A 15,079-nucleotide genomic window follows, 5' to 3' on the forward strand; every position below is an offset into this window, starting at 1 on the left:
GGAGAAGGCTGTTTTAATCCCTATCCAACTTTTGGAGACTAAGGGGGAAGTTCAATCTCCACTGATATCCAATCAGAGACAGCTGGCTCTCACTAGTTATACATGGTGTCCAGTGAAGAAAACAGTGTGAAAAACTGCCTGAAAATAGTATGGTGCCACTGCCGATTTTCTTGAGTACATGGGACAAAAAAATCAGGTTTCCATGAGGGAAAAAAAAAAAAATAAAAGTTGCCATTTCTACTGAGCCTATGTAGCTCAGTAGATGTGGCTTTGCACTCTACAGCGCTTGACCACACGACGAAAGGCGTTTGAATCTAGTCGCCGACTAGAAGAACTTTTTCTAAGCCTTTTCTCGACCGGTTCCAGAGTTAGTCGATCTCTGGCACGGGTTAGCGGCTTTTTTCTCCCGGAAACTCGTGTTTTTCGTCCCGTAAACTCAAGAAAATCGGCCGTCGAACCCACACTATTTTCGGACATTAAAAATATTGTGTTAGGGTTAGGGACCACCAAATGGCGGAAGTTACTAGCCGCCTTCTTCACTGCGTGCCGATTAATTAGTGATAGCCTTCGGCCTGCTATCTCTGATTGGCTACCAGTGGAGATTAAACTGCCCACTCAGTCTCCAAAAGTTAAATAGGGCTAAAGTATGGCCCCACCTACTCCCTATATGGGAACAAAAAGACGTTAGCTGATTTTTTTTTTTTTTGATAAAAGTGCTTTTCTGTGCCAGAGATTGACTAACTCTGGAGCCGGTCGAAAAAAGCTTAATAAATGTCCTCTCCTAGGATAGAATTTATGCCGGTCTTTCTTCGGACAGTTTAGAGCCTTAGACAGCGCACGCTATTTTCAGTGAGCTATACAGGACACTTTCTACGACTATTAGAAGAGAAACAGAATCTCGTTAGTTGCAGAATGATGTGAAAAGTGAAGATATTAGAAAGGAACAACATTAGTGACACTTAAGAATTATGAGCAGAGATAATATAAGGTGTATAGTCCTGCCTTAAACCGAATGTGAGCGAACACCTAAGAAAACAGTGGTATGGCATAACGACAAAAAAAAAAAAAGATCTAGATGGAGTGATTCCTGTAAAGTCTGTCAAGAGTTTACAATTAGTAACATTGAACTAATCATCAGTAATCTACCCATCTTCTTTTTCAGAATTAAATTCAATAGCCTGTCATGTCGAGTAACTTGGCATATATGAAACCTGATGATATTGGAGTTAATTCTGTCTGCTTTGCCTACTATGTCTGTAAACTGTATGTGTGTGTTCCTCTGGCAGGGTTGTTTGCTTATTTTTTTTTATAATTTATATTTTTTTGAAAAAAAAAAACAGTTTCAGTGATAAAAAGCACTCCTCCCTAAATATGTGACTGACCAATTCACTTCCAGCTGAAAATTCCTGATACATGTTCTTCATGTGCTAGATGGAATTCGGACCCAAATCTTTTGAACCAAAGAACATCTTTATCACTGAGATATGGAGGATCTCCAGTCTTTAATCACTACCGCTGCTACTATTACTACTAATACTGTACTATGTGATAACTCCAAGGACTCATTACGAGAGGATGCTGTACATCGCACAACCTACAATATACGATAATTAAATCTTTATTTGCACATTACGTAATCTAGGCTATGTCCTTGCTAATAATAGCAATGCCACTAATAGTGATTTGTTCTGTTTAGATTCTTTGGAAAGATGGAATTTTCATCCCACATACATACTGACAGACAAATGAGCTACAGAACACATGAAACTAAGAGATAAAAGTACTTAGTGAGTTACAAATGTATAGTGTATTGTATGATATGTAGTGTGTGAATAGTAGATTAAGTAACGTGCATGGTGTGCTGTAAAGTGCTCTCTGGCGATGCCTCCTTGAACTCCCTGGAGGAATTACAAAATAATAATAATAATAATATAAAAGTTTTTGTTGAGGCCTGTGCAGCTCAATGAAAGTGACGCTTGCATTCTCTGCGCTAGGCTCCCCGAATATAGACTTAAGTTCAAGTCTAGTCGCCTACCAGAGGAACATTTTCTACTCCTTTCTTCGACCGATTCACGTGTTAGTCGATATCTGCCAAGGGAAAGTGGAGATTTTTTTCTCCCCGAAACTCTGGTTTCTCCTCCTGTAAACTGAACAAAATCGTACCTAACCATAACATATCCTGTTATGGTTGGGTACCAAGACACCGCAGCACTTGTTTGCCAGTCTCTTCATCGGTTGTCACTTATAATTAGTGATAATCTTGGGCCAGCTATCTCTGGTAGGCTACTAGTGGACATTGAACTTGCCACTCAGTATCTAAAAGCTAGACAAGGTTAAAAATGGCCTTACCTGAAGGAATAAACGAGTTTGCTGATTATTTTTTATTAATTTAGTGTTCGTTGAACGATTTGCCATTTGTGCCAGATGGAAAAATCCGAGTTTATGGGAGTATACCCTCTTGTTTCTATATGAGACCAACTAATTCACTTTCAATCGAACCTATCTAGGTTCTTTTTGTCATGACTAGAATCAAATATCAAATCATTTTATGAGTAAAGTATATCAATTTTCATTACTCACCAGAATTTACTATCGTATGCAAACAAGTGAATATTGTCACTCAAATATTGACCTACATCATGAAGGTATAAATTAACATTGACCACAGAACAGAACATTTCACACAACTTGTCATTTGGTATCTAGGCATGCCCTTTGCAAAATCTAAAAATATCATTGACTAACATCTCTTCTGTCCAATACAATTGTCAAGTTACTGTAAAATGAATTAGGTTTTGAAATAATACCTGTTCTTTAGAAAGCCCATACCTTCTTCTGGTTAGATTCCCATATGTGTTGATCTACTTTGCTATTCTGTTTCTCATCAGCATATGAGACTCTTTTACGACCAGTCACTTGTTATTCCTTTTACTGTATATGAAACTGGTTAACTCACTTTCAATTTAATCCATATAAAAATTCTCATTACGAGAATTAAATCGTTTTATAAGAAAAATATATCAGAGTTCTTTGTGATTACTTGGCAGAATTTACTATCGTGTGTGGGGAGTGAGGGTTGAATGAACAGTGTTTTTCCACTTGCTGACAATGAATGTTTAACTGTGTTTTCATTTAAGACTTTGTTTCATTGATAGAGAATGACTGTATCAATGTAATCTTTCTTATTGTATAGCCTGCACTGCTTTGGTGCAGCAATTGAAAGTCTATGAATGTCTGAAGTGAATGTGTATTTATGAGGAAATTTTGGTTGCTTTCATAGCACTGTCCACTCAGAGAAGGACTGTCATAAGTTCGATTCCATTCTGCAACTAGAGGGAGTTTTTAGGCCTTTCTTTCACCCGATTTCTTGAGTCGATGTTTAGCACAGGCAATAAGGGTTTTTATTCCCAGAACCTCAGTTTTTTAATCCTGCAACCATGAACACTGACAGTAGAACTCACACAAAAAATATATTAGGATTTGGGGAAAAAAGAGGTTGTCATTTGCCTACTATTCTCTCTTCCCAGGTAATTATGAAATCGTTGGCAACCTTGGGCCACCTATAAGTGTCAGCTATGGGTAAAGATTTGCGGGCAAATTCATTAAAAAGTTGATCAGTATTTTATAAGTCCAATATTCGCTTTTTATATTACAAAACGAATATTGGACTTATAGTATATCGACCTTAGAGAAGAGACCCCAAAACAAATCTTGGTGTCTTAGTTCAACAGTAGTCCTGATTTAGAGTACTCTGTGCTCTAAATCATGACTCTAAATATTGTGTTATTATCAACCAGAAAACATATAATTCCTCCCCTCCTCTTTTTCCCATGGTAAGCTGCGTGTTATTTGCTTGGTCTTGATCAGTACACAGGCTTTAAAATTTGCACATTCTTAAAGGATTACTTATACCTTAAGGAGTGGTAGCATTCCTTATAAAGCCAGAACTAGAGCTTCGGTTCTTATTCCAATGCCGCATTGCAGTTGTGATGGTTGTTCCTATAAAATTTCAAGAAACAGTTCCCATCCAAGCACTATTAATTTCAACTGATACTTAATATTTTATTGGTTATCATTAATAAGAACGGATGTGCAGTATAATAATTGCAGTTTTTGTGAATATGATTGTCCATACGAATGTCGTATACAGTGTTAAAATCGTGTCGTGAGACATTTTTTAACCTTTTGTTTTTCCCCCCTTTTTTTATGTGTAATTCAGTTATGAAATTCATGTCCAAAGCATTGTTTCATAGAGGACTACTTTGTCAATAAATTTATCACGTAGTAACTGACGTCAGCTTTTTTTCCTTTCTTTTATTTTTTTCCCGTTTCGTTTTTCCATTTCTAATGTTCAACTATCTTTATGTGGAATATGATGTACATGACAGAACAGATACTTTAATCCGCGGATCTATACTATTCACATTAGTTAGCGGTAAGCTGTGGGTGTAGATAGTTGGTAATCTGCTTCGTTTGAGTTGATGATTTAATCTGCATTAAAGCATGGCAGCTGCCAAGCCATGTTATGAACGGAAAACACCTGAGATAAACTTAAAGGCAAATGATGATTTCAGTGGAATCATTTTATCTTGCATGACTCATATTGTTGAAAAAATATTGACATGCATGACAGCACGGGAACTAAACACGTGTGCTCAGGTTTGCAAATTATGGAACGATGTTGCCAGATCTATCAAGGCTAGAAGATGTCAGATGTTTTGGATGTTCAAAGTAAGTGCATCTTCGTTTTTTTCAGTAGTTAATGAAAATTTCAGAACTATTTGGTAAAATACTGGAAATTCATTAAACACATTATTTTGTTTATTATGAAAAATTAAATGGAAAAGAAAAGGTTTTAATTTGCTGTGTATGTTATTTCATAATTTTGCTCAATTCAGTAATCTGAATGCACCATCATCACTCACTTTCGTTTCAGCAGTGTTAGTGTGTGTTAATTTCATTATCATCATCTTTCTCATTCGCATAAGTCGGGTTGAGACTATCATGATCAATAACTTTCCAATCCACTCTATTGTAGCTAAGTTATTTAAACTTCTGTATATTTCATGCTCTCTCTCTTCATTACCATCTAGGTCTTCCCGGTGGTTTCTTTCCTTATACCCTTCCATTTTGGAGAATTTGAGGAAACCTATTAGTAGGCATTCCGTACACATGTCCATACTACTGTAACTAATTTATATATATATATAATTTTTATGGGTTTTACATTTTGAAATGATGCTTTCCATTTTTTGTTGACTAAGATATAATTAATACAGTTTTTTGTTTTCCTCTCAGGTGAGGTCCATCATGTGTATTGATGACTGATATTCCTTGCATATCAGTTAATTTAACTTCTCAAAATATCATCATTGATCATTGGCACTTCCCTCCATCCTTTGGGGGATGGAGGGAAGTGTAAGTGCATAACAGAGATTTTTTAATATGGTTCTAGTACAGTAGTTTAACCCCCCCCCCCCCAATGGAAAATATCTTATAGCATTTGTTCACAGTGCATAATTGTAAACTGAAAGAAATGTTAAGTGAAGAAAGGATTCTTTTGTAAACATGCAATACCTCTGGATTTTGTTTTATCAGGAGTGAATAATTCCTTCTCCACCCCACTCCATGCACACAAAAGAAATAAATTTTTCATTTTAAAGAGAGAATATCATAAATAATGGTTTATCAAAATATATGTGTATCCTTTTAAAGGCATTGGCAGAGGTACTCAAAAAAAAAAAGTAATAATACATGGCTGCGATCATGATATCACCTTTTCATTTAAACAGCTTTATTATAGAATATATTTCTCAATAGATTATCTGATTCATGTGTGTGTGTGTGTGTGTGCATGCGTACATTAGCAAAATATAACAGTACATTATGTTTTGTCTTGGTGTTCATCAGTTTCCTTTGTTGACCAAGGAGAAAGATATGTTATGGATTGCTTGTCGAACTTGTCTTTCTTCAATGAAGCTAGTGATTGATTCTTTATATCAAGGAAAATATGCATATTCCTCTCAAAGTGTGATTGATTAGGTAACCTGTTCATTTTTAAATAAATATATTTGTGTACTGGAAAATAATGTATAGTATTATTTTATAACAGAATAATTTCAGTTGATTGGTTGCATTCAGTAGAGTATACATAAAACAAAAAAATTGAGAAACTATGCTTTTGAGAATGTTTGCTAGGATAAAATGTTCATTATTATCACTACCATTATATGGCCCTTCTATGGAACCTAGGGACTTATTGGAAGTGATCACTCTATGTTGAGAGTTTAAAGGATTAAACTAAACTTATTATGGCCATTCTACAGCTACCATCTAAACTACTTACTCTACCATGCAAGCCATGCTGTCTACCTACCACTCATTAATAGTATTTTTGTCTTAATTGTGTGGTCTCTGGTTGATTTGCCTGTATGCAGGATGGAAAAAAACCTGAATTTCTCTGAGACAAATGCTGTTACTTTCGTATAGTATTATCTAAATCGCCTTCAGTTGAAAAAAGCTTCTCATCATGATGAGAATTTAACCTAGGTCTTTTCCAACTGAATAGCATGCTAGCTCATTATTCTTCCAACTGCTCCACTGATGACATGATAATGAAATTATGTTATAAGTATACAGAGAGTAAGAATGAGAGCAGTGAGTTGAAAGACGAAATGCACAATAATATGATTGCCAAGGTTGGTGTTACAAGCAATATGGGAGGCTGTAAGAATGAAGTGACAGAAAATGAAAAGCATGACCAGATGGTGATGGAAAAGACAGCACACTTACGTGGAGTTCTCCACAGAACAAAATGTGAAATTGATGGTTTGAGAAATGCCTGGTTGTAGTTATAACAGAAGCGAAATGGAGGGAGATGCGTGGGGAGGGAAAGCAGATTATAAAAAAGTGCAAACCTGAGAATAAGGATCATATTTTGTATGATTCATCATTGATAAGAAGTATTAATTTGGTCTTAGGATGACTGTCTCCCAGATCTTTGGTAGATTTATATAGCCATACCTGTTGAGGTTTGGGGTATGTTTCAAGGCTTCTGTTGATTCCAGAAACAATCTCTCTGACTTGTAACAGCTTCTGTGCAGCACTTTTGTTTTTTTCCAATTGATCCTGTGTGCAGGGGTATCCAAAGCATGGTCTGCTAGACACGACTTGCCATAGCGAAAGTGCTGGATATATTTTTTTGTGTTCACTGAGGCGGATGTCCACAGTTCTTCCTGTCTGTCCATAGTAGGCTCGATGACATGAACAGGGCGCTTCATAGACTCCTGGATGTGATAAAGGAGAGAATCTGTCCTTAGGTGAGCGGATAAGAGTTGCCAATTTCACATAAGGTTTAAATACGTGCGTAGTTGGTATTTGTTAAGCACCCTACATATCTTTTCAGATGTGCCTTTAATGTATGGGATGGTGACAGATTTGTTGTAGTCTTCTGTGGTAGACAGTGGCGGGGGGATTTTTGCGGAGCATTTAGTATTTTATCTATCTTATGGGGATTATAGCCATTGGTCAGGAAGGTGTGATGTAAGTGAGAAAATTCAGCAGTGAGAGCATTGTCATTGGAACAAATTGCTCTAGCTTTATGGATAAGTGTTTTTAAAATAACACATTGTTGAGAAGGGTGATGGCGTGATTGTGTAAATATCGTGATCCCATCAACTTACAAAAGAATAAGGTATGCCAATTATTGAACACAGTTACTTCCTGGCCTAAAGAAACAGTCAACAAACTCAAGCTCTCCCACGTTAAAATACCCAGGATATATGGAGCTCCAAAAATTCACAAATAAGGTACACCTCTATGCCCCATTGTAGATAGTATAAACAGTCCTACATATAAACTTGTTAAACATTTAGCCAAACTACTAGCCACTTTTACAAACAATTCTCCCTCTTTTGTTAAAAATTCTACCCACCTAAAAAAGTATTTTAGAAAACCACAGCTTAAAAAGTTCAGACTTAATGGTGAGTTTTGATATCACCTCACTATTCAAAAATGTACCATTAACTGAAACCCTTAAATTACGAAATTTGCAATTTCCCCCTGATATATTTCAGTTATTTAAATTCGCAGTATAGGCAGGTTATTTTACATGGAAAGGGAAAATATACAACCAGTTAGATGGGACAGCTATGAGATCCCCCCCCCCCTTTAGCCAACTTCTACATAGAACATCTGGAAAAGCTAGCTATCAATACAGCTACTCTCTGTTTACGCTATGTTGAATGATGTGTTTGCTATTTGGCCACATGGCCCAGACACATTGAATACATTTTTAGTGCATCTAAATAGCCAGCATCCAAAAATTCACTTTACAATGGAACTAGAGGCCAATGACTGTCTGCCCTTCCTGGACACACACTAATCACACGTCTTCCAGAAGGTTCCTTATCATTCTCAGTTTATAGAAAACCCTCACATACAGGGAGATATTTACACAAACAATCACATCACCCTTCTCAACAATATAGTATCTTAAAAACACTAACCCATATAGCTAGAGCAATTTGTTCCAATGACATTGCTCTCACTGCTGAACTTTCTCACCTACATCACACCTTCCTGACCAATGGCTATAATCCCCATAAGATAGATAAAATACTAAATGCGCCCTAAAAATCCCCCCCCCCCCACTGTCTACCACAGAAGACTACAACAAATCTGTCACCATCCCATACATTAAAGGCACATCTGAAAAGATATGTAGAGTGCTTAACAAACACCAACTACACATGTATTTAAACCTTATGTGAAATTGGCAACTCTCATCCATTCACCTAAGGACAGATTCTCTCCTTTATCACATCCAAGAGTCTATGAAGTGCTCTGTTCATGTCATCAAGCCTACATGAACAGACAGGAAGAACTGTGGACATCTGCCTCAGTGAATACAAAAAAATATATCCAGCACTTTCACTATGACAAGTTGCATCTTGCAGACCATGCTTTGGATACCCCCCGCACACAGGATGAATTCGAAAAAACAAAAGTGCTGCACAGAAGCTGTTACAAGTCAGAGAGGTTGTTTCTGGAATCAACAGAAGCCTTGAAACATACCCCAAACCTCAACAGGTATGGCTGTATAAATCTACCAAAGATTTGGGAGACAACGATCCTAAGACCAAATTAATACTTGCTTTCTCTCTTGTCCTCCCCCCCAATTAGAACTTTGGTCTTTGTGTTGCATGCTACAATTGCTCATACTAGTTCCACAGTTACACCGGATTGCAGTTGTCTCGCTACTACAACAAACTTTGTTTGTGTGCTCTGAAGATGCTGGATAGAATACCAGCGAAATATTAGCAATTAAGTCAATAAATAGTTATTTTCTTATTAATCTGTGTTCGCATCTGTACTGTTTAAATCCGATCAACATGGGTGATGAACACATAAGCCTTTCAACACGGTTCATGAAATTGTATTTTTCTGGTGCAGAAATTAAGAATGTTAGTGATGCTCTAAGGATGCAGAGAGTGAAGGCAAAAGAGATGCTAATTTTGGCTGGTAAAAATGATTTAGCAGAAGGCACGTATGGTATTCAAGAAGATATGAAAAAGTTGCTAATGCATGCAAAGGAGAAGAGTGAAAAAGTAAAAGTTATTACTCTCTTGCCATGGCTTGCATATGAATAGATTTAGGATCAGGAGAAAGTGTTGTTCAGTGAGAATTTTGAAGTGCAGAATCAGGTAAACTAGAATGTTTAGTGGAGATTTAAGTGAGCATGTGTCCAGGCAGCATAGAGGTTAATAAAATTTCACATTATTTCATAATGTGATCCATATACATTACGAATAAGAGATGCTAAATGTTGCACCCTAGGTCCTTCACTTTAGCAGGCTAAGCAACACAACACATATAAACGGTTGCAGGATGAATTGGGTATTGAAGTTCTTGGCATTCATTAGCCTAGCTTGCCCAAAAGTTATAGACATTAGCAAGACTTGGTCAACCAAGGATGTAGTCAGAAATAGAATTCAAAAAGGTTATAGTGTCTTCAGAGAAGACAAAAGGAACAGCATGAAAAGGGAGAAAGGGATTTTGCTAATAATAGCAGAGAAATTCAAGCCAAAAAGAGTAGAACTACATCTTGGGACAGGGATGCAGAGGACAGTTCATTAATAAGAATTTGTTGCAGAGAGATGTTGATGGTGCATGAGAGGTGGTCAAGGAGTTTTGAAGAAAGCAATATCAGAATATATATCCAGAGTCAGAAGGATAAACCAGGTAGGGGTTAGATGGATGAATAGTATCATTAAGCATTAGTTGTAGACAGAGAAAAGATTGTGGAAGGAATATAAAGAAAAAAGTGATCAACATGTCTATGAGCAGTACAAGGCACATTCAAGAAGGGTGACCTGTATGGTAAGGAAGACCAAAGCTAATTATGTGAATGCTTGTTCAATCTTATCTGGAACACTTAGTAGAGAAATCTATTGTAGTTCTGTAGTTCTCACATTCAGCTTCATTCTCCTTTTTATAGATGGGAACTTGAGAGCTCTACTCCAGTCATCTGGAATGACTTTCTGACAAGCCTCCTTTTACTTGCTTGCTGTGAGGCAAGCAAGTGAAAGGAGGAATGCCTATAAAAAAAGTGCTGATGGTGGGGAGGCAACAGAACCAAACCAAATAGTTGAAATATAGAGTGAGCATTTTGCAGAGGTATGTATCATCTAGCTGGTGACATTGACACATAGAATAAAGGTTGAAGAAGTGGAGGTGCTTAAAATATTGCAGAACCTCGGTGTGAACACACCATGCAATTAGATGGCATATTAGCCAGTGTATTACGAGAATATGCAAGGGAATTATCAGCTCTTCTGACCAAGCTGTTTAATTTAAGCCTCAGTACTGGGAAGGTTGCCCAGTGGAGTAGTAGGAGGACAAAATAGTCTCACTGCATAAAGGAGTCTCCAAGACAGAAGTAGTAAATTATAGGGCAATCAGTATCTCAGGAGTGGTGGTGAAGGTATTGGAGTAATTGGTGAAAGACCTAATTCAGGACTAGGAGGATAGGAATATGATGCTCGATAAAAGGACATGAATTTGTGAAGAGTAGGCTTTTGCCTTAGCAATTTGCTTACTTTTTATAATAAATTGACAGTGCAGTTCGATGCAGGTAATGGCTACTCAGTAATATTGGATTCAGGATAATGCTGGTGAACAGGGCTTAGTATTTTGGCCTCTGTTGCTTAATTTGTGTATCAGTGATATAGGAAATGACTTCATATGAAATATTCTTTGTTTGCTGATAATGCAAAACTTTGAAGAGATAGTAAATGAAGATGATGTATCCTTCAGGATGACTTAAATAGACTAGCAGTACGAGCAGAGGTAAATGGCTGCCAGTTTAATATAGCCAGGTATTAGGTGATGCAATTTGGTAAGAAGAGATTACAAGCTGTGTACTATATTGATGAGGCCATGGGCTTGAGGGTGACTGTGGACAGGGAGTTAAAGTTTACAGGGCATATTGAGAAGGTAGCCAAAACAGCAGATCAGATTACTTGATTGTTGAAGAACACACTAAACAGGGATAGAGAAGTTATAATTCCCCTTTATGAGACTTTAATAAGGTCACATCTGACTATTGTGTGTAGACCTGGACACCCAGATTCCATCATCAGTTTCCTGATATGTATCTCCCAAGGGGTGTTCAGGTTACTATGTCAGCACTACGCAATTAAGTTTGCATTGTAAGCACTTCAATATTGTCATATTTAACATTTCGTGCTTCTAAGGCACTTCTGACTGAATCAATCCACCTAGACTTTGGTTTTCTTCTGGGTGTCTTTCCTGCCATCTTGGCATCAAACACTTGCTTTGCTAAACTTTCATCACCCATTCTATTTAAGTGGCCATACCACCTTAGATTAGTGCTGCTGACACATTATTGAATGCTAATGTCAAGTTCCTTTCTAATATGATTCTGCCGTTGATGCCATCGGTTCACTCCCTTAATTTTTCTCAGAACCCTCATATCTGTGGTCTGAAGTCTTTGAACAAGTGCTTTATTTCTAACCCAGCTTTCAGACCATAATTTAAAACTATTTTGAACACAGTCTTATATATTGCTAGTTTGGTATTTTGGCTAATCTCTCTCTTATTCCATATAAATTTATTCAGTTGGCTACTCACCATACCAGCTTTGCTTAGTCTGCTGTCTCTTTCCAGATTTAACCTTCCATCTTCACTAAAAGCTATGCCTAAATAGTTGAAATATTACTTCTTCTCTAGGTTCTCTATTCAGAATGCAGCTGAATTTTTTCTATCCCTGCCTATTTGTTTTGTTTTGTATTTGTATTGCTGATCCTTTGTATTGCTTTCCAAACTTGTTACAGCTGTTATTCAGTTTAGTTAGAGAATCGTGGAGACTTGCACTATATGTATTTAGGAGTACAACAACATCTATGAAGGAAAGAGCTAAGTTTGACATCTCCAATTCTAATATCAGGCCTAATGCCACTTTATTTCATAATGTGCATCCTTGTCTTATCTCTGATTTTACATCAAACTATCTTCCTGTATTTCCTTTAATTCTAACTGCTGACTGACAACTTAGACTTTGTATTGCTCTGTATGATGTTCCATTCACCCCATATATTGTAGTGTTTTGAAAAGCTTTTCTCTGGGCACCTTGTTGTATGCCTTTTCCAGATCTACAAAACTTAAGTACAGATCTTTGTCATATTCCTATGATTTCTCAACTATTTGTCTTAAAGCAAAAATCTGATCTTGACAGCCTCTATTTGGCCTGAACCCAGCTTGTTCTTCCCCATGTTTCTCTTCCACAATCTTTCCTCAGCCTCTTTTCAAGTATGCTTGCAAAAATCTTACCTGGATCATTTAGTAGAGAAATTCCTCTGTAAAACACATTCAGCTTTATTCTCTTTTTATAGACGGGTGTATGAGCTGTCTTCTCTAATCATTTGGAATTTGATCTTTTGACCAGGCCCTCTGACTTATTCAGTGTGGCCACTGCAAAACTTTTATTCCTCTATACTTAAGCATTTCTGATCAAATAACATCTACTGCAGCTGCCTTCCACATTTCAAGTGTTTAGTTGTTTTTTTTTTCTACCTCAACTATTGATATTTATTCCTCTTGAAAATTTTCCACTAATGTTCTGTCACTGCTTGGTTCATTTGACAGTCGTTCAAAGTAGTAATTACTCCAGACATCTAAGATATTTTCATGTCACTTTTATCATCTTTAATTCCTTTTACAGTACTCTTTCCTCAATTTCTAAACTTCATCAATAGCCTTCAGAACATTTTGCCACCTTCCTGATATTTATTTTCTATAATCTTACCAGTCTTTCCATGACTTTCGTGCTGCTCAACTTTAATTCTTTTTAAAACTTTCATACATACAGTTCCATTCAATGTGATATGCATTTTATTCTGCTTAGTACTAAATAAGGGTCACTTCCAGTTTCAAATCCTGTGTACACTCTTGCATCATGATGATATCACTATCAACAATGATGTAGTTAATGAGGCTTTTCTTATTTCTTGTGTCTTCTCTTCATGTAAACCTGTGCACATCTTAATGTTGAAACATGGTGTTAGTAATGACTAGTCCATGTCCTGAGCAGAAGTCTAGTAAATACCATTATTATTAGCTTTGCCCTTTTCTCCAAATTTTCCCAGAATATTCCTATATGCCTGATGAATTTCTCACTCTATTCAGATCTCCATCAAGGACCACATTTTGTTTATGTCAGCTGCTTGTTCTAATGACTCAAAAAAATTCCTCCACATCTTCTTCCTTAGAACAACCTTCTGTGGGACCATAAGCACAAATAAGTTCATTGTCTATTTCTCCATTTTGAAGTTAGCCCACATAACTACTTGAAACTGCCTTATAAACTTCTTGATTGTAAGGCAGTTTGAATGCTATTGCTAAACCTTCCTTTCCTTGATCATTATTGTCTGAAAATAACATCCTATACTTATTATTTACTGAGATCTCACCTGTTTTTAGGATTGACACTGGAAACTTTTTTTTCAGTATATGGAAAGATGGGGAGACTAGTGGTCACTCATGGAAATTATGCAAGAGTGTGGTTAGCAAGGGTGTTAGGACTAGATTTTTTACTTAGAGGGTGGTGAATGAGTGGAACAGGATGGAAAAAGTGGTTGTGAGTGCTTTATCAGTGAATGAGTTTAAGGAGAGGTATGGTAGGTATTGTGTGAATAACGGATCTTATGTGATGAGTCCTGTGATTTCATGGAGATACCTGTATTATAATAATAATAAATTATAAATTCATATATCACTTAAAATGTTTTTGTATATAATATGTGTGTGTGAATTGAGCTGTTTGATTTTTATTGTGGTATTATTATTAACATTTGACCTTCATGGAGTCAGAGACTCATTGTTGGAGATACACACTATTGCACACAATTCTCATCCAACCATGCTTTAAACTGATTCAATGTGTCTACAGCCACAACACACTCAGGCAATACATTCCACTCACCAACAACTCTAGGTATAGTCAAAAATTTAAAAAAAAAAAAAAAGCATATTTATATTTTCATGACCTCTTTATGGCTTAGGAATTTTTCTGCATATCACATATCTAGAATCAGAAAACTTCACTTCACTATGCTGTTTATGATTATATCTATTTTATATCCCATAAACACATGCATTTTACAGACTTCACAGCAAGAAGCTAGGGAGTAAGAGACAATGTGACAAAATATATAGTTAGCTACAGCTGTGGGCCATGGAATGCAAATGAATATGTAGATAGCATACCTTAGGACATCAGCGAAGTGATTACAAGGTAAGTAGTTATGAGAAACTGTTTTGTAGAGGGATCAAATGAAATTTTTACAGCTGCTGAGTAAAATCTCTTTTGATTGGAGAACCAAGATTTGAAAGTATATTGGATCTATATTGGAGGTTTAATGGATTTTTTACAACACTCAAAAAGAATTAAATTAGAATTTAATGCTTCCTATATTTCGTCCTAGTCACTAGGACATCTACGGGGATTACAAAAACAATTAATGTAATATGCACACAAAAGCTTACAATACTAAGCCCA

The 15,079-nt window shown here is 36.5% G+C and overlaps 1 protein-coding gene across 1 annotated transcript in view; it reads left to right on the forward strand.

Moving 5' to 3' along the window:
* The first annotated feature begins 4,357 nt into the window (after nt 1-4,357).
* LOC150096943 (F-box only protein 22-like) overlaps nt 4,358-15,079 on the forward strand; it is a 34,535-nt gene continuing 23,813 nt past the window's right edge. The window contains exon 1 of the mRNA XM_090408490.1: nt 4,358-4,731. Within this exon, the coding sequence (XP_090264616.1) occupies nt 4,504-4,731 (228 nt within the window). The 5' untranslated portion in view covers nt 4,358-4,503. The remainder of the gene's footprint in view (nt 4,732-15,079) is intronic.

The sequence above is a fragment of the Typopeltis vanoorti genome, chromosome 18 (assembly GCF_054136105.1).
Source record: "Typopeltis vanoorti isolate ZY-2024b chromosome 18, IOZ_Tvanoo_1.0, whole genome shotgun sequence".
Taxonomy (NCBI): domain Eukaryota; kingdom Metazoa; phylum Arthropoda; class Arachnida; order Uropygi; family Thelyphonidae; genus Typopeltis; species Typopeltis vanoorti.